An 18682-nucleotide genomic window follows, 5' to 3' on the forward strand; every position below is an offset into this window, starting at 1 on the left:
TATCTCAAGCAATTTATGCAATTTAGTCCATTGGGTAGAGTTCAGGTTTGAAAGTGTTGATGATATTTTAGGAAGACAAGTCCCCCTGAAGGGGGCTTTCTCCAAGGTCTATGGCCGAGTCTTTGCAATCCGGCTTTTTGCAAGGAAGTTAATGTTGATAGATGTTTCTTAGTTAAGACTAAAGAATGGTTGGTGCGATCCTGGGGTTTGAAAGCCCAATTTGGGTTCGCTATGAGCCCATCCAATTCTACAATAGCCAAAAGTAGGAAGAAAATGACAATTCTGTGAATTAACTGGGGATTTCGAAGGGGGTGGCAATTTGATAAATTAAACAAAATCTTATAGGGTACTTTGGAAGGCATATAGGAGTTGGGATACAAAAGAGATTCTTATTTAAAGAACAGGGATAGACTTGGAATGAAAGGATAACTTTGGATAAAGGAAGAAGGTGAGGGTATTTTTGGAAAACAAAAAAAATGAAAATATGCATATTGAAGAGGGGAGGGTAAACCATAGTTGGCATGGCGATCCAAGTTGGTGGAGGGGTGTTTGATCGATATATCGACACGTCACCCGCCATGACGCCATGGCGATCATGTCGACCATGGCAGAATTGTAATTAAATCCAAAGTTGAATGGCAAACTAGTAGATAAATCAAGATTTATAAGAGCAATGGCAGAATTGAGAATTGTAATTAATCTGAAGTTGTAAAGGAGTGGCAGAGCTGTAATTTAATGGAGTTAAAGAGAAAACTGAATGGGCTAAACAGAATAGCAATAGAGAATATAGGGGGTTTTATGTAAATAATATAAGTTGTCCTTGCAATTTTAAAGACTTAATGTCTTCTTCAACCTTGCAATAACACGATAGAAAGAGAGGCGGTGAACTGGAGTAGTTCTAGCAGAGGAAACTCCTTATGAAGACGATTCTCCCTGCAATTTCTGGAACAAAATCGCAGTGCCAAGGTCTGCCGATCCCAACGAGAAATAGCCCCAAAATTCTGCTGCCAACCGAATGGTGAGATCTGAAACCAGATCTGGCAGATGTCTTAGTTGTAGGTTACTTCGAAAATTTGAATCTCACAGAAAGAGAGACTTCTGGATATGAAACTTCCAGGTATGGATCGCCCAAGACGAAAGAACTTATGGATCAAATCTCAGAATCAGTCGTTGTGTGTGTAAGGATCCTATGATGGCTTTCCAGAATCAGGTAGTACCGCCTAGAAGAAAAAACTCAGAAACCAAGGCTAAAATAGGAGATTTAGGGAAACAGGGACGCCATGGCGTTGGTCGATATGCACATTTCTCCAGCGCCAAGAAGCCATGGCGGCGCCATGACAATTATGGTTTGGATCCATGTGGCCGACCCCATTAAGTTGGGATAAGGCTGAGTTTGTTGTTAATTAGTTTCTTACTTAGATTAGGATTGGGTTGCTTTGTAATTGGGTTGTTTTATTATAAATACATGTATGTGGCTGAACAGAATAGAGACAGAGATTGAAGAGAAAAAAGCTATTGATGAAGCTGTGGGATGCGTCAACGGTGAGATACCGTGGGTGAGAGGATGATGGGCTGAGATAGCTGACCTATTCCCCTCCTTCTATATCCCTTTCTTCTTATCCTTTTATGTTCTCCTTCGTATGTAAACAAAAAAATAGCAACAAGTTTTAGTTATTTAATTTTGTTCCTTATTGTATTGATCCTGCTGCAATCGATCTCCTGCTGGTTTCCCTGGTTCGAGTTCGACTTTGCATTATTTGTGCTTCAAAAACCTTTCAAATAGACCATATAATCCTACTTTGTGGAAGTAAATCCAAATGAAAATATGGGTTCCAAGTGTCAACACCATTGATGCAGGAGCAGTTCCTTTGACCAGGCCGAACCTGTTTGAGAGCCCCAACCAAGAACCAGGCCTGAATTGGGATTTTGGTCTAGTAGAATAAATTAGATATTTATTTTCTTTATTAGGATAATATGCAATATTTTATTTATTTTATTTGATTTTCTTTGGTAGGAGAATGGTACGTAGGGAGACAGTAGTTTCCTAGTTGATTTCAGTTTCCGATTTGAAGAAGGTCACCGGCCTCACACCACACTCATAACCCGTGAGAAAACTCAAACTCAATTTTATTCCATTATCAAATCAGAAAATTCTTCTTCTTATGCTTTCCTCTTTTCTCTCTCTTTTTCTGTTTTCTCTCCTTTTCTCTTACTTTCTGTTATTCCTTTCCTTTCTATTTAGTTCTTCAGAAATAACTCACCGTGTTTTGTTTCTGGTGGTATCAACAATCCAAATAAGTTTGTTTGATCCCTACCAAATCCCTTTGTTTCATTCTTAAATTGTGTATACATTCCTTACCTAAGGGCTATCCAACCTGGGCGATTTGGCACCATCATCCCACGCAGGTAGTGTAATCTGACACGTTAAAGGAACCTGCAACAGTGAAGACCGCCTGATCTGACTTCAGAGGTTCAATACTCAACAATTTCTTGACAATTTGAACCACTGTTGTTCATTCATGAGAGATCTAAGAGTTGAGAACTCCCTCCTGAAATTTCACTTCGATTGGAGCCCAAACAGGTGAGATTGATCACCTGAAACCAACCTGGTTTCTCTGCCTCCTCCTTCTCTTATCAGAGGTTGAGGACAACCTCTTGTTTACCTCATTGGATTACATTGTCAATGTTTTGAACAATATGGGATTCCCTCCAGTGTTTGTTAATTGGATCTACCATTGTATCTCCTCTCCTCAATTATCGGTGCTTGTCAATGGCAGTCCTGCAGGCTTCTTCTCCTCTTCAGTGGGAATCAGACAAGGCTGCCCCTTTCTGCCCTTTTATTTACCCTTGCCTTGGAAGTTCTATCAAGAGAGGTTCAAAGTAAGACCGATCAACATTTCATTTCTCGTATGCCCAAGTGTAAGAAGCTCAAGATCACTTGCTTAGCGTTTGCAGATGACCTCATGATCTTCTCCAAAGCAAATATTTTTTCTGTTGAGACTATTATGGATTGCCTAAACAAGTTTGAAGAATATTCTGGCCTCAAAATCAAATCCCCAAAAATCCCAACTTTTTTTGGTGGGTCTCTGAGATGCCGAAAAAAGTCTCTTTCAAGCATAGACTTCTTTCCAACTGGGTCATTAGCCAGTCAAATACCTAGGGCTGCCCCTTATTCCAGCTAGACTGACAGCTCATCATTGTACTCCAATTCTTGACCTCATGCGAAAGAGGCTTCAGTTATAGATAGGTAAACTCCTCTCAGATACTGGTTGCTTAGAACTTATCAGATCGGTTCTTCAATCTTCATACATATATTGGTCTGGTATCTTTGGGCTTCCTCAAGCCATCATTAAGGATATTGAAGCTCTTATGTGTTCCTTCCTTTGGAAAGGCAAAGATACCTCCCAGTTCCTCCATCCAATAAGCTGGGCATTTGTTTGCCTTCCCAAATCAAAGGGAGTTCTTGGATTGCGTAGAATTAAAGAGGTCAATTCAGCAGGCATTTTAAAATTGATTTGGAAGCTTGTTGACAAGAAGAATAATATCTGGGTTGATTGGATCTATTTTGGGTAGCTTAAGAATGACTCCATTTGGACGGCCCTCCCTTGCTCGGATGCTTCCTGGGTGTGGAAAAAAATTATTAAACACAGGCCCTTAGCCCCGCAGGCTGTTATTTTCAAGATTGATGATGGTGCCTCTACTAAACTTTGGTTAGATCACTGACATCCATTGGGAGTCCTGCTCCCCCTTGTTAGCTCCAGAGAAATTTACAGATTGGGTCTCCACAGACACTCTCATGTTGCGGATATCATTTATCATGATGATTGAATCCCCCTCCCATTCCCCCTCCTTGCAGAAAAATGGTTCGGCCTATCCTCCATCAGTAGAAGACCTGGTTCTGGTGATAGAGTTTGCTAGTCTCCTACTACTTTAGGCATGTTCACCACAAAGTCTTCATGCGACCTTATCAGAACAAGAGGTCCAACCTCTCCTTGGCAAAAAATTGTTTGGTTCAAATGTCACATTCCCTGTCACAACTTCTGTGTATGGCATGCTCTCTTCAACCTCCCCAAGGAACAAGCATATTGTTGTCTCCTGGGGCCTTCACTCGGATCTCCTCTCCCCCCCCCCCATTGAGGGTCCTCCTTGTATGTAGCATTGTTTCTCTTTCTTTTCCTTTTGGTAATGAATATATTATTCGCCCCAAAAAAATTTCTCAAATCAACCTTAGAAGAGTAATAATATTAAGAGTTGGCCATGGTTTGGATAAATGTTTTTGTGATATTAGTTGAAAGTCAGTATCTGCTTTTCTATTAACAGCCAATCTTTTCCTGTGATGGCAACTTGCAAACTTTGCATGCTCTACAACCCTAGTATCTAAGCCATGCTTAACATTATTTTATTTGTAGAATATCCTTTGACTTTTGCAAGCTAAGGTTCATATTTGTTGTTTATTACATGTGGGTGCCTCTGCCTCATGCTTTGATATGTGAGTTGTGTTCTGTGGCTAAGTTTCACAATTGCTTGCACATATCTGTTTTTATGTTGATAGAAAGCGCAGCGTTTGTTTCATTGTTCTTTGGACCATGCTCAAGTGTGCTGCTTCTGTAAGCAATAAATTTTTGGTTGATATCAATCTCTTTACTTAAGAGGGCGGACCTCGGTGCAACGGTAAGGTTGCTTTATTGCAACCTAGTGATCGCGGTTTTGAGTTGCTCAAAACGGGAGTGAGGCTGCATACATTATGATCCTCTCTAGACCCCGCAGTTGTGGGAGCCTCGTGCACTGGGTATGCCTTTTTTTTTTTAATCAATCTCTTTGCTTCTAATTCATGTCTGATGTGGTATATTTATAGGATCCAAGCATAAAGGAATTAGCTGAACAGATAGCAAAAGATCCTGCTTTCAACCAGATGGCTGAGCATCTCCAAAAGAGTGTTCATGGTGCTGGGGAAGATGGTGTACCTGAATTGGATACACAACAGTATTACTCTACCATGCAACAGGTTATGCACAATCCTCAATTCATGACTATGGCTGAGAGACTTGGTAATGCTTTGATGCAGGTAAATATAGTCTGTTTTGTTCAGTTGGTAATCTCCATGACATCCATATGGTGTAAGATGGAACATACATGTTTGCAGGATCCATCAATGTCTAACATGCTGGAGAATTTGGTAAATCCATCACATACGAACCTTGAAGAACGAATGGCACGCATCAAGGAAGATCCATCATTGAAACCTATTTTGGATGAGATCGAGAGTGGTGGTCCAGCTGCAATGATGAGGTTAAAAAAAATGTAGATAGAATTTGGTGTGAATTTTGAACCATAGAAATGAATTTTGCCATTGGCCACTCTCATTGGCTGATTTTGGAATTTTTCCAAGGAAACAGCCTCTCTGCAATAAGTGTGGGTTAACGCTGCGTACATGTGCCCTTCCCTAGAACCTGCAGTAGCGGGGGCCTCGTGCACTGGGTATGCCTTTATCTGGCACGTGAGATACCTGGCTTGGCAACTACTATCATCATGTGTGCAGCTAATGGAAATTGATGATAGGAATGTTTGTTTCTATGGTTCCCAGACTCATTCTACACTTGGATATCATGTCATTGTTTTACATTTGTGGAAGTCTTACCTGCCATCAGATTGTGGTGTCACTTGTATGATCTTTTGCCACATTGTTTTTAATTTGTTTTGTGTTGTAGGTATTGGAATGATCCTGATGTATTACAGAAATTAGGCCAAGCTATGGGTCTTGCAGTTCCAGGTGACACTGCTTCTTCAGCTGAACTTTCTGGACCAGATGAAGCAGAAGAAGAAACTGGGATTGAAGATGAGTCAAGTGTTCATCACACTGCCAGTGTTGGAGATGTTGAGGTAGTTATGTTTTTATTTGTTGGTTGAATTATTTAAAACAAAGTGTGCTAGTGATTAAAATATGGTTCTTTATTAAAAAAACGAAAAGGAAAATCGTGATTTTAACTATACAGCTATTAGTGAGTAAATCGTAAATGTATATTCATATTGGTGCTATCTATTAGTTTATTTATTTTTTTATTTGAATCATTTTTTTAACTTGTCCCTTCCATTTTGTTACAATTATTCTTTTTTTGGGGGGGGGGATTGAGAGATAAGTAAACCATAAATCCATGAATCTTGGAACTAAGATACAAAAGTTTGAAATGGACTTTTTTGGTAAGCCGTGGGTTGAAAAAAATAAATATCATGCTGAATATACATAATATTCAATTAACGACACTGATGATGAAGGTTTTTGCATGTGTTTTCCAAAATAAAAGAAGTTTGGGAATTGGATTTTAAATGAATGAGTTGTGGTGGTTTCAAGATTAGATATACCCAAGTAACCATTTAATAATTAACCTTAGGTTACTGCATTCATTCAATGTGGTACTAGCCATACTTGTTACCTAGCTTTACAGTTGCATTGTCTTCTTGTGGTTGCACTTCACATCATTAAAAATGATGGGGAAATTCTCATTCCAATTTTTTGACTGTTAGATTGATTCGTTGGATTCCAATGATATTGTGGGTGAGATCGGAGTGGATTCTTCTCCACCCTTGTATTGAGACTATCATGGAGACCTTTTGGTTGGTTCCTCTAGGATTATGAAGATGTTTGGTTTGGTGTCTTGCAAAATATTTTGTCAAGCCGTTATGCAGGCAAGGTGTATATTACTTACTCCCGCATGAAAAAGAAGGCCCAGCTCGAGAAGAACTAGGCTCAGCTCGTTGGCTTAATGATTGCCTTTTAAGTAGTTTATTTAATTCTGAACTCTCTCACACCTATGCGTGAGAGGATTTCTTATTTCAATTATGTTTGCTAATAGCTATTAGGAATTTTCGTTCATAGTAAGATTGGGACTGTTTTTAAGTCTTCTATAAATAGCTTGTAAAAGCCATTGGCTCCTCACGATTTTGATGATTAAGAATTTGAGCTCTGGCTTCAATGGTTCTGTGCGATTCAGTAGAGGGTGGGAAACCCTAGGGAACAGTGGGATTCTGGTCCAGGTTTGGTGGGAAGCCATTAGTTATCTTATTCTTCACTTACCCTCTGTTTTTCCTGCAATTAAGCTATTTTCTAAATTGACTGTCATTGCTGATCTATGTTTTGGTTCTCTGATTTGTGTTAATCAATCTTCAATAGTTTATCAATAATTCTAATATTCTGTTGGTATTGAATTTTATCTGAGAAAGCAATGTTTATACCTTGCGGCGGCTCTGTTTTAGATAGGGATGTAAACGGATCGGATTCGGCTCGGATAGTGCTATATCTACATCCGCATCCGATTAGCTTTCGGACGGATTCGGATAGTGCTAAACGAATACAGAAACGGATACGGATTGGATATTTTATCCGTTTACATGTAAATATAGCTTTTCGGATAACTATAGCCTATCCGTATTCGCATCCGTTTAGCTTTCGGATGGATACGAATAGTGCTAAACGGATACGGACACAGATACAGAAACAGATTTCGGCTATTCATTTACACCCCTAGTTTTAGAGCTTATTTATGAGTTCTCACCTTGCAAGATCTGATCATCAGATCTGGCCCTTCTTTTGGGGTATTGAAGGCCTTACCCAAAGAGGCCTTCAACCAGGGTATCTTGCTGATCAGAGCTTCTGATCTGATTTTATAAGGAATCTCCTAATTCTGTCCTGTTTTATTTCAGAACTGAAGTTTCTCTAATTACTTCTAATCTTAGGCATCTCAGATTGATACTCGACCAACATTACAGGGTGATCGATTTTCTGATTTTGAGTAATTAAATTTCTCCTATTCCTGAATTTTTAGTTTTGGATTTGACCATTCTTTAATTAGTCCTAATCTGACCCTTAGATAACTGCTGTATTCTGGGGATCGTCTATTCTAACTGTGTGAGTGATTGTTAAAGTTTGACCTTCATCTAAGAAGGTTGACTTTAGTTGACTTTTCTGATTTGGGTTACTTGGAGATCTTGTAAGAGGACTATTTAGCCTGAACCTAGTGTTCATCCTACCTACCCCCCCCCCCCCCACCAAGCCGTTTGTTATGAGTGCTTTATTTGACTCATTTTGGCAAAGATATAAGATGGAATCAAATCAAAGGATTGTGATCCATGGCGTGGATTATAGAAATGGTCCCCGACTTGTGACTGTGAAATAAGTTGAGGGTTATGTCCGAAGCAATCCTAGAATATGATCGATTGCTAATGGCTCGTTTGATATGTTTATCAAAGTGGCCCACTCAGTACTAATGCAGGTACACTCCCATGGATCAACCCGAATCCGTTTGAGAACCCAAACCAAGATAAACCGGGTCCCAACCTTGTTTTGGTTCAGTAGGATATTTAGGATTTATTTTATTTGGGAAAGATATGTAATCTTTTATTTTGGGTAGCTATTAGCGAAATTTGAGTTTCTATTTTTATTAAGGGTGTCAATCGGGCCGGTTTTTTTTTTTTTTTTTTTTTTTTTTTCCGGTTTCGGTGTGAGTTTCTGGGAAACAGAAAGCGAAATGAACCAATAAGGACTTTTCGGTTTTGGCTCGGTTTCGGTTCAGGTTGGACTTGGGTTCGGTTCGGTTTGAAACACGGGTATAGGCTGGTTTTGGGTAGGGATTAGCTAGTGTTTTTAGGGTTTGGGGGGCTGGTTTTAGTGTTCGATTCAGTTCGGGTTTGTTCATATCGAGTAGGCCAATCGGTGGCCCGTCGGCTTAGCCTGAATTGAGCCGAAACCGAATTGCGCCCTAACCCGGAAATCGGAGGCAAACCGATAAGGCATCGGTTCAGTTTGGATCGGCCTCGATCGGGTTGGGCTGGGCTGGTTTTACCGGTTCGGTTTAGGTTTTGACACTCTTAATTTTTATTAGTCTAAGTTTTAGGAAATTAATTAGAACCTGGGTTTTAATAATATATGTGTAACCCAACGATGGAAGTAGATTTTATAATGAAAAGATGAATTAAGTTATTTGGGTTGAAGCCTGCGTGGCTGATTGTGTGAACTTACCCCCCCCCTTTCGATGTCTCTGTCTTACCTTCTTCTTCTATTTCCTTAACAGCGTGACCCTTCTTCTTTTCCTCCTTTCCCTTTCCCCTGTAATTTACTTTATCTCGTTTATTCCCTGTTCTGTTCTGGCGGTGACAGCAACCTGCAAGGACTGTACTGATCTCTCTTATTCTTTCTCTTTTCCTTCTCAGATCTGGTGTGTTTGTTTCTCATCCTAGAGAGAATCAAACCCTAGAAAATCAGACACTAGATTTTCTCCAACCGTGAGAATCATACCTGCAACCGGTCAAGGGTTGCAGAATATTTGAACTCCAGTTGGCTATTTGTTGGGATTGATGTTGCTTGCTTCTATGAGAGACAGGTTGTGATTCTTCACTCCCAGTTCCAGGTTGATTGGGTTCCCCATGAAGTAGTTATTGGGCCTGCAACTAGTTCCTCTTCCACTGGGTTCTGTTGAGTTCAAAAGAAGAAGATATTCATCCCCTCTTCCATGATTCTTCTTTCTTTTACTTTATTAACCCCACTTTCCAATTTTGCCCTTTTATATTGTCATTAACCTCTTCTATCCTTTAATTTATTTTCTTCCAAGATAGTCCTAAATCTATAAATCAAATACCATTTGTGCCCTCCCTTTGTCCTACCCAATAGCCCTTTAAATTCTGTTTAATTACATCCCTGCCATTCCCCCATGTTAACTTGTTTATTACAGAATTGCCATCGCTTCTTTGTAACTTGGGTATTGGTATTTGGGTAGCCCAACAAGCAACCCAATAAGGGTTATTCCAACCTGGGTTTGCACCAATTACGCCTCATGGAATGCCACATGTCAAATTTCAAAGCATAATTCAATCAAATACCCTCCCATGTATAAGCATGCATCCCCATGTATGTCCATGCGTGGCTATGATACTCCAACCACTTTTGTGCACTACTGCATTATCCTTTTGTGCTGAACTTTTCAAAGGGCTATCTTGCCACTTGGCAAACTCTCTATTTGAGATGAAATTATACATGTGACTATGTGAGCAAGGGATAGTGTAGGGCTATGTCTTGGATAGACATCTAGTAACCTTACCTACAATAGGATCTCCCACACTCACAACAGTACACAATGTCTCCAGTTTCCAGCAACAATAAACAACAGTAACACCTAAACAGCAGGTGTCGGCAGGGTGTTTCAACCCTTAAAACTATTAATAAGGTTCAACAGATTCTCACCATAGAGGAAATAAACCACTACCAATACTAGTGATGTAGTCCGATATAGGCAAGGCCTAATAGGAACCAGGTAACATCAGAATTCTGGAACTGTTTATAGATGTGGGCTGTTTAGGGTAAAATTAGGGTTAGGACTAGGAGTTTGAGCTAGGGTTTTATTTAGTAATGAAGTGCAGGTTTTTAGGAAGCTAATGATATAGGTTAATTAGGTTTAAACAAGAAATTAAAATTCTGAAATTCTAGGGTTAGGGTTTCAGGTTTTAGGAATGAAGGGGATGATGGGATTTAGGGTTTGTAAGGGGAATTAGGTCAAGGGGTTCTGGCCGAGTGTCACTGGTATGGAGAGGGTGGTTCGGTTGAGGTTTGGTGTGGTTTGGATGGTAGATTAGGTCTGGGCAGGTTTTAGAGGCTTTAGGTGTTAATGGGGAAGAGGGGGATTAGGGTTTAGCTGTATTAATGGGGCAGAATGGGGGACCGAGTGAAGGAGATGGCCTGCAGGAACTGTGGTGTAAAATGGGGACAGATATGATGGTGGGAAGGGGCTGGACAGGATAACTAGGGTTTAAAATAATTAAGGTTTAAGGGGGGAATCGAGTAGGGTTAGGTTGGAAGGTTAGGAGGAGGGGAAATACTAAAACAGTAAAATAACTTACTGAATTGCAGGTTCTTGAATGGCAGCTTGGAGAAACTTGATTGAAGAAGAAGAAGGACCTCCCGATCTACAAGATGCAAGGAGTCGCCGGAGTCCACCAGCCCTAACCCTTGATATGACTCATAAGGGGTCTTGATATGACTCACAAGACATGTCTCTGAAGAGAGAAGCAGCAGCAGCAATGGCTAACAGCAGGAGATCGATTTTTTTAAAACATAAAAGGTGGTGGAGCCTCTTCCCACGATTCTTATTAAATAAGAGGCCAAAGGCCTTATTCCTACATCTATTACAATTCAAATCTCCCACTTAAATCGTGGAGAGGTGGACCAATTTAAAAACAACTTAAAAATTTAAAAGAAAAGACTCATCTACCCTTAATGACTTAAAAACAACTTAAACTACTTAAAATAAAGAAGATTCCCTACTAGCCAATGGGATATAAGAACCTCTTAGCCAATAGGATCACTTCACTTAAATTAGACCAATTGAACCAATTGGATGCAACCAATTTAAACCGGTTCAATTAAAAACACAAAATAAAAACTAAGTATAGAGCTGAAATAACTAAACTAGGGCTCCTACTAAAACCCTAGGTTTAGGGTGGCTTCTTCAATTCAAGGAGGCTAAGATCTGCATCAACTAGACTATCGACTGGGCAGAGGATGGGTCAACAACCCGAGAAATTCACAAATTCCAGAATTAGTAACTATCTCAGATTTAGCAGCTAACAACTCTGATGGACCTATCATTCCAGTCGAAGGTAGTCCCTGTTGAGGGGAATAATTCCCGAGTATCAGCCTAATTTGAGGGCTGAATGCAAAAACTATGAAGGGGACTCAGAATTAGAAAGTTTGAAATCAAAATAGCAACTCACTGATAACAATTAAGCCTGCCAATTGGTCAGCTTCAAACTACCATCGAAGGGAGGATGCTAGGTGGATATGCCACTGTCAAAACCTGGGCTGGAATGGATGGCTTGATCAGGAGTTACAGGTCCACGAAATCCTCTGCAGAAATCTCCAATATCAGGTAGCCACAAGGATGGGAAATTGCTTTTCGAGTTTTATCTTCATTAGAACTTGATGTAGTAGCCTTCAAAGCTTCAACCAGTAGCTTCAGCAGTACAGCACTGTGCTGTGGCTCTTCTCAGAAACTTGACTGTTGCAGAACAAAAAAAATAGTAACAAAAGGATTGAAGGGGAAGTAGGAGGGGGTGCACCCCCACCCCGATCCAATTTTTCCCATCACCAATTGTCTTGTTCTCTTTTCACCTTTCTAACTCCTCCTGCCAAAGGTGCGATGGGTTCAGGTGGCCTAACGAGATTAGTATAGCTGGTCTTTTTCATATGAACTGGAAAGAATAGGCTGGGCAACAAGAAGATGGGGATAGATGGTTGAGCCTCCCACTTGAACCTAGGCCTCTCACAGCCATGGTTGCAAAACCAATTCTTTTTCATTAATCAAATCGTTTGGGGAGACACTAAAGTTATCAATACGTATAGGCTGGCTATGACCATGACTAGACAGGAAATAAGTCCAATAACAGAAAGAGAAAGTCCCTTACAGGTAAGAGTTGGGACTTGTAGCAAGCAAACTGCAGCTGTCCAGGCTGGGCCCCACTCCTAATCCTTGTGTAAACCATATATTCTTCAAACTAATCAGTCACATGGGCCCACAAAATCTGTCTAGAATCTCCCATTCCAGCTGCTTGTCGATGGCTCTATGGGAACAAAGTAGGGGTTGGGATATGGGCTTAAGCATAAGCCATATATGGGCCCAAGTGTGGGCCTGTCTAGGATTGAAAATTTAAATCGATGGCCACATACTGGGACCTTAGGGTCTATCCATCCACAAAATTTGGCCCCCATCGAATCTGCCATGTGGCACATATTTAGTTGTATTCTGATGGGTGGGTAATGCTATGCTGGTTGTGGGTGGTTTAGAAGAGAAGAAGAGGATGGTTAGGATTTAATTCAGGTTTAAACTTACTTGTTTAATGAAAAAACATCTTGAACAGAATTTTGTTGATGTAGAATGATGCTTGAAACCATACTTGAAAGTAGAACAGTGAATGAAGAAGTTGAAACTTGAAAGTAATCACGAACCACTCGGGCTTCCCACAGCAAGGTGTCAATCAGATCAAACACCGATTCCTTCAAACGATCCACCCGGGCTTCCCACCGCAAGGTATCAATCAGATCAAACACCGATTCCTTCAGCCTTGATCAAACACAAGACAAAAATCTTCAATGGAGAAGGAGAGCAGCAAAAAACTTTTCATTAATCAAAATTCGTGTCCAATGCTTTCCCCCCCTTACAACCTTATATAAAAGACTAGAAAATAGACTCCTACACTAAAAAGGAAAGGCCTAACCCAATCTTTAACCTATTAAGTAACCTAAACTGACTAGGAAACTAAAATATTGAAGGAAATTGTCTCAAAACATGGCTGGACTTATAGAGTCCTAATCCAGCCCAACTTACATTGCTTAAAAGAACAAAAGAAAACTACTAAATAAAACTATGGAAACTAAACTAACTAATCCTGTATGCAACCTTATTACCCATAGTTTGGGCCCGTAAAAGTGGTCTATTACATTGAAAACCCATAGGATCAAAGGCCCAACATGTATATAACCCAACCCTAGACTTATTCCTAAGCAAAGAAGCCCAGTTTGGTGATAAATCTGCTTCATTTTCTACCGCTAGTTGAGCATGTTAGGTATATGGATTTTTTGCTGTATTTTCTCACTAAATGTTGGTCTATTGTCTCTCCTTGTTTAGGGTTATTGATATTCTCTTGAGCTTTAATGGTATTCTATGTCATAAGGTCCCTCCCATTGCTCTTCTTCTTTCTCATGTGCCTTAAGTGCTGTTGAAGTGACAGTTCTCAAACATTATGCATTGTATCAATGATTGTAGTGTGTTGCTCCATGGTGATATGATTGGTGGTATATTTTGGATTTCTAGATCTAGTTCAAGGTAGTTTTGTTACGTAATATGTGACAATATCATGGTTATTTGTGGAACAAAGAGTTGAGGTATCCCTTTTTCCCCTCGAGAGGTAAAATTTGACAATATTTGGTGTCACAAACAAAATAATGGGTTCAGAAAATTGGTTTAACCAACCTTTTTTTATTACCCTTGCATCATTTAGAAATTTAGTCTCGTCTCTTTTTTAAAAAATTATTCTGTTTTTTTTTTTCCTTCTGTGGGGAGAAGAAGAATAGGAGAATTATATGATCAGATTTCCCACCTGATCTTGACCAGAATCCCTCTAGTCAATCTCAGTGTCCTACTGAGGGGGCTGCTGTCTCTCATAGTAGCAGAACCTGTTTGTCACAGCTCCATATGGCAAAACCTACAAACTTTATTCATAAAAATCATAAAGCTTTGTGGTTGAAACAAAAATAAATAGAGTTGAGTTAGTATGTCTCGTACTCTAAGAAGGAAAGTGAAAACATTATAGGAAACTAAAGCAGAGTTTTAAAACTATTGCAACTCCTCCTATCGTGGACTACTTCAAGTGCATTTAATAACAAAAAATGTATTTTTTATGGGCCTCACCTTAAGGGCCTACCTAGCCCACTACTTACAGTAAAACAGAAATAAAGGGTTATAGACTAACTAAAGCCAATCTACGATCTGGTTTATTGCTGGATCTGAAACCTGGAACAAAACCAGCTAAACTGGTTGAAAGAATGAACTGCAAGCTGAGTCAAGGACTGAGTTAACTCATTTACAGCACTGAGTTAACAACTGAGTTACTGTTCAAGAGTGTTTCAAGTTGTTCTTCCTCTGGTACTTTTTAAGGTACCGATCCTTCTGCTGATCTGCATCATTGATCTATCCAGAACTGATGGAAATAATTAAATCCAGTATATACATTTGACACAGACCAAATTAAACACCCATTCCAAGGTCTTAGGGTTAACTCGTTTTATGAAGTACTGTAGGGACCATCATATAGTGCTATTGTAAAAAGCTCAGGCTGCCAGCATGAAGACATGGTTTTGAGTCTGAGAGCAGCAACTTTGTACAAAAATGCCAAAGGGTGGGATCGTGTCTATTCCACCCCTCCCTGGCCCTGAAAAATTGAGACTTGCACCACTTTATGCCCCCTTTTATTATGCAAAGTAGTGTGTTACGTTCTCAGAGCACAAAAATGGTGGATACCTGGTGTTCTCACCGAAGTGTTAGGTCATGATTAAAAGTATACTTCTCTTAGTATTTACTAAAGAGAAGACCTTCTCCAACAGCCCAATCCATCTTAAGGTCGATTAGGAAGTCTACGCACAAGGATATTTTTTAGTCAATGATTGTATAGTAGATATACCAATTACCAAGTTATTGTTGCAAACTACGAGATATTGTTACGACGAGTGATGAACAAAAATCGAGAGCTCTGATTCAAAATTATCTTGATTCACCCTCCCATCATGAAAGAATACTTTTCTTATCAGTAATATCAACCTTTCAATCTCCCTTTTGAATTTCCATTGTGTTTGCAGCTGCTCTACTCGATAATTTCAATTTACTGTTAGGCATCTTTTTGTTCCATTTCTGCTCAGTAATTTGTGAATGTCACCTGGAAGTCTTGGCTCTGCAATCTTTTGTGATGTACATTCACTTGAGTTATAGTGCTATTATTTTCTTTTATTGCTCTATTAGGGCTTGAAGAAAGCACTTTCCTCTGGTGCTGACAAAGATGAAGAAGATTCTGAAGGGAGGACAGCTTTGCATTTTGCATGTGGGTATGGTGAGGTAGGTTGCTTCTGGAAAACTAATTTATTTTTCTTCTATCATAACATGTTGAGTGAGTATTATGGGACCTAAAATACCAACAATTCCGAAGAAAACTATGTTTGTCCATCCCGCCACTGAGTGCAAGGTTTTGGAGGGAGCTTCCATGCACTTTCATCCGATCATCAGGCCATTTATAATACCAATCTAAGAATTATTTTATCTGGTTGGGTGAAGGGTAATTCCAGAAACTAGGCATAACATGCAGGTGCAATCTCCTACAAACAGATTTTTTAGACCATTCATTGGTGTGAGGAGCTGTTTCATTTTCACTGTTTGTGTCAAACACGTGGTACCTCATGCTCTATTGCGTTGCTAATCTCTGATTGACATAGAAATTACACAGATTGAATATGTTTGGTCTCAGGAGCATAATTTCTGCCGTCAGGTTAAACATGTCCAATGGTGAATACTTATTGGCTCACAAGTGCAAATGTGGAGTTGTCATTGGGAAGATTGCTTCCTTTTCTCTACATTCCTAGTATGTTTTTTTGAAAGGGCGAAGGTTTTCTGAATGGCCCGTTCGGATAAGCTTATCCAAATGGCCCCAGAATTTGCCACATTGCAGATTGGATGGGCCCTAATTTTGCGGACAGGTAGACTCCAAGGTCCTCTTTCAAGTTGCAGTCCAAACGGATATTACCAAAATCTAAGGACTATGGGTGAGTGCATGAACATACTTGGATGGCAGATAAATACAAGGATGCTCATGCCAATTCATGGTGGGCATTTGATTAAATTAGGTCTTGGAATTTGACACTTAGCTAATCCAAACCTGGACCTATCTACCTAGCGGTCAGAATTCCTACATCTCCTGTAGCAATGCTCAAATAGTGGAGCATTCAGATAAGCTTATCTCAATGGAGCCATATAGATGAAATTATCCCTTTTTCAGAATACGAAAAAGATAAAGAGATCCAGCGATTTTTTTGTTGTAAGATGGAGAAAACTAATGTTGCTAGAAAACCATTGAACTAGGTTCTCAGAGGAGTTGAATTTACCATAAAAACCCTACCTGGTTTTGAGAAGGACTGGGGTCAGTGCCTTTTATCACTTCTGCTTGAAATGCAATGTATGATTAATCCTCTAGCTGGACGTCTTGTTTGCTGTTGGTGTCCAGGTGAAGTGTGCTCAGGTCCTTCTTGAGGCTGGAGCCAAAGTGGATGCGGTGGATAAGAATAAAAACACAGCCCTACATTATGCTGCAGGTTATGGTCGGAAGGAGTGTGTTGCACTTCTACTGGAGAATGGGGCTGCTGTGTAAGTTAACAGCCACAGTTAAAATTCATTCTGATTAACCCTGCTTGCTAAAACTTGTCTGCTTATGTGTTTCTCTTACTGCAGCACTCTTCAGAACTTGGATGGGAAGACACCCATTGATGTTGCAAAACTGAACAATCAGCAGGAGGTACTAAAGCTGCTTGAGAAGGATGCGTTTCTGTAACTTGAAAAGGCATGGATGCAAGAACAACCAAACCTTTCCTATAAAATATGACGGGGTTATTGTGATGGGCAATCGGCTTTGGATCAACAGGTGGGTGTCAATCTTCACTGCTGAATGGGTTTCCTTGCTGTTTTATCATCTATTTGTTAGTCTCTTCTGTTCTACAATTCTGGGCTTTATGGGTGTAGTTGCATTGAATTTATTTCTGTGTAGCAACGTTTTCGCAAGTATTAAATGGTCTATTGTGTGTCATACAACATGCCTTTTACATGTTACCTTATTTAAATAATCATCCTATGCTAATGGCCGAGGGTGACGTTACTTTTTCTTGTGAAAACTAGTTCCCGTAAAAGTGTTGTATATTGGGGAACGGATGTCCTTGCTGTTCCCTGTCCATAGATCATGTCTCTCTGGGCGTGGGTGGGTCACTGGTGGTTTCTACCATATCCCAAGTCCTAAATGCAATCTTCTGCCATTCTCCTCTTTTCTGAGGTTATTACGACTGACAAAGCCGTAAAGGCCTTTTTCACAGGCTTATGTTGATTTTTTAGTATTTTTCTGATGATAGAAAAAATATATTAAATCAGAAAAGGAGAAATATCTACATTTGCCCCTGGTACCAAATTGCACCTTTATTTCAAGTCATAATAGGCCACATTTTGAGCAAGGGGAATTACATCTGAGTCTTCGAGACAAATAGGAATTCCGTTTAGATTGTCACAGATCTTTAAAAAATGTGTTGAGAGGCCATGGCCATGCTGCTTAAGTTGGAGCAGGGAGGAAGCTTGGGATTTCCTTGGTACTGCACCAAACATCTTTCACTCTGCAACCCAATTGAGAAGTATGGTATCGACCCCTAGATATACTGAAAACCTCAGGATCCAAAAAATGACCTGTGATAAAAAAAACATATAGTTATCAAAATGTAATACCCTTCCAATAACATGCAATATGTCAAATAAAAAGGGAAAAATTATTTGGACACCTCCTGTATTATGGCCATTTTGCTTAGACTCTGCAACGTTTGAAACAATTACTTGAACACCCCCTGCACTTTACCATGTCTTTCAAGTAGTCCTGTCCGTTAGTCAGTCACCGTTGGCTTGGGTTAAATATTTTGTAAATACCTAAACTACCCTTTAGGTGTAGTAAAGTGACATATTTACCCCCTCTTCTTTTTTCTTTTTCTTCTTTTGTCCTTCTGCAACCAAAAAGAAAAACCAGTAGCCATGACTGCTGTTTCAAAAACCATTAGGACATCTTCGAAGATTAAGCCCAAAAGGTCGAATCGAAATCAAAGAGAACAAGAGCATAATCCTAAACGACAACAGATCAATCTATCTAGGGTTTATGGGTTTATGAACTGTAATGGCCTTAATCCATTAAATGGTGCTCCAACTTAAATCCAACCTATAAGTCGTAAGGAGAGAGAGAGAGAGAGAAATGTCGCAGGTTCTTGGTTCCACCGCTAATATGGCGTTGCCCAGTCCATGTCTCAAATTGAGGTACCCTCTCAGCCTGCGAACAACCAATTTTTTGGAACAACGGCCAT

General features: G+C 39.8%; 1 protein-coding gene across 2 annotated transcripts in view; it reads left to right on the forward strand.

Moving 5' to 3' along the window:
• LOC122655292 (ankyrin repeat domain-containing protein 2A-like) overlaps positions 1 to 17337 on the forward strand; it is a 47407-nt gene extending 30070 nt beyond the window's left edge. Inside the window, exons 4-9 of one of the 2 annotated variants that reach the window (XM_043849495.1) lie at positions 4856 to 5065; positions 5123 to 5289; positions 5709 to 5880; positions 15555 to 15647; positions 16807 to 16946; positions 17031 to 17337. In XM_043849495.1, coding sequence (XP_043705430.1) covers positions 4856 to 5065; positions 5123 to 5289; positions 5709 to 5880; positions 15555 to 15647; positions 16807 to 16946; positions 17031 to 17130 — 882 coding nt within the window. In that variant the 3' untranslated portion in view covers positions 17131 to 17337. The remainder of the gene's footprint in view (positions 1 to 4855; positions 5066 to 5122; positions 5290 to 5708; positions 5881 to 15554; positions 15648 to 16806; positions 16947 to 17030) is intronic. The other variant, XM_043849496.1, reaches the window with a different exon arrangement.
• Positions 17338 to 18682: the final 1345 nt, after the last annotated feature.

This window comes from Telopea speciosissima, chromosome 3 (assembly GCF_018873765.1).
Source record: "Telopea speciosissima isolate NSW1024214 ecotype Mountain lineage chromosome 3, Tspe_v1, whole genome shotgun sequence".
Taxonomy (NCBI): domain Eukaryota; kingdom Viridiplantae; phylum Streptophyta; class Magnoliopsida; order Proteales; family Proteaceae; genus Telopea; species Telopea speciosissima.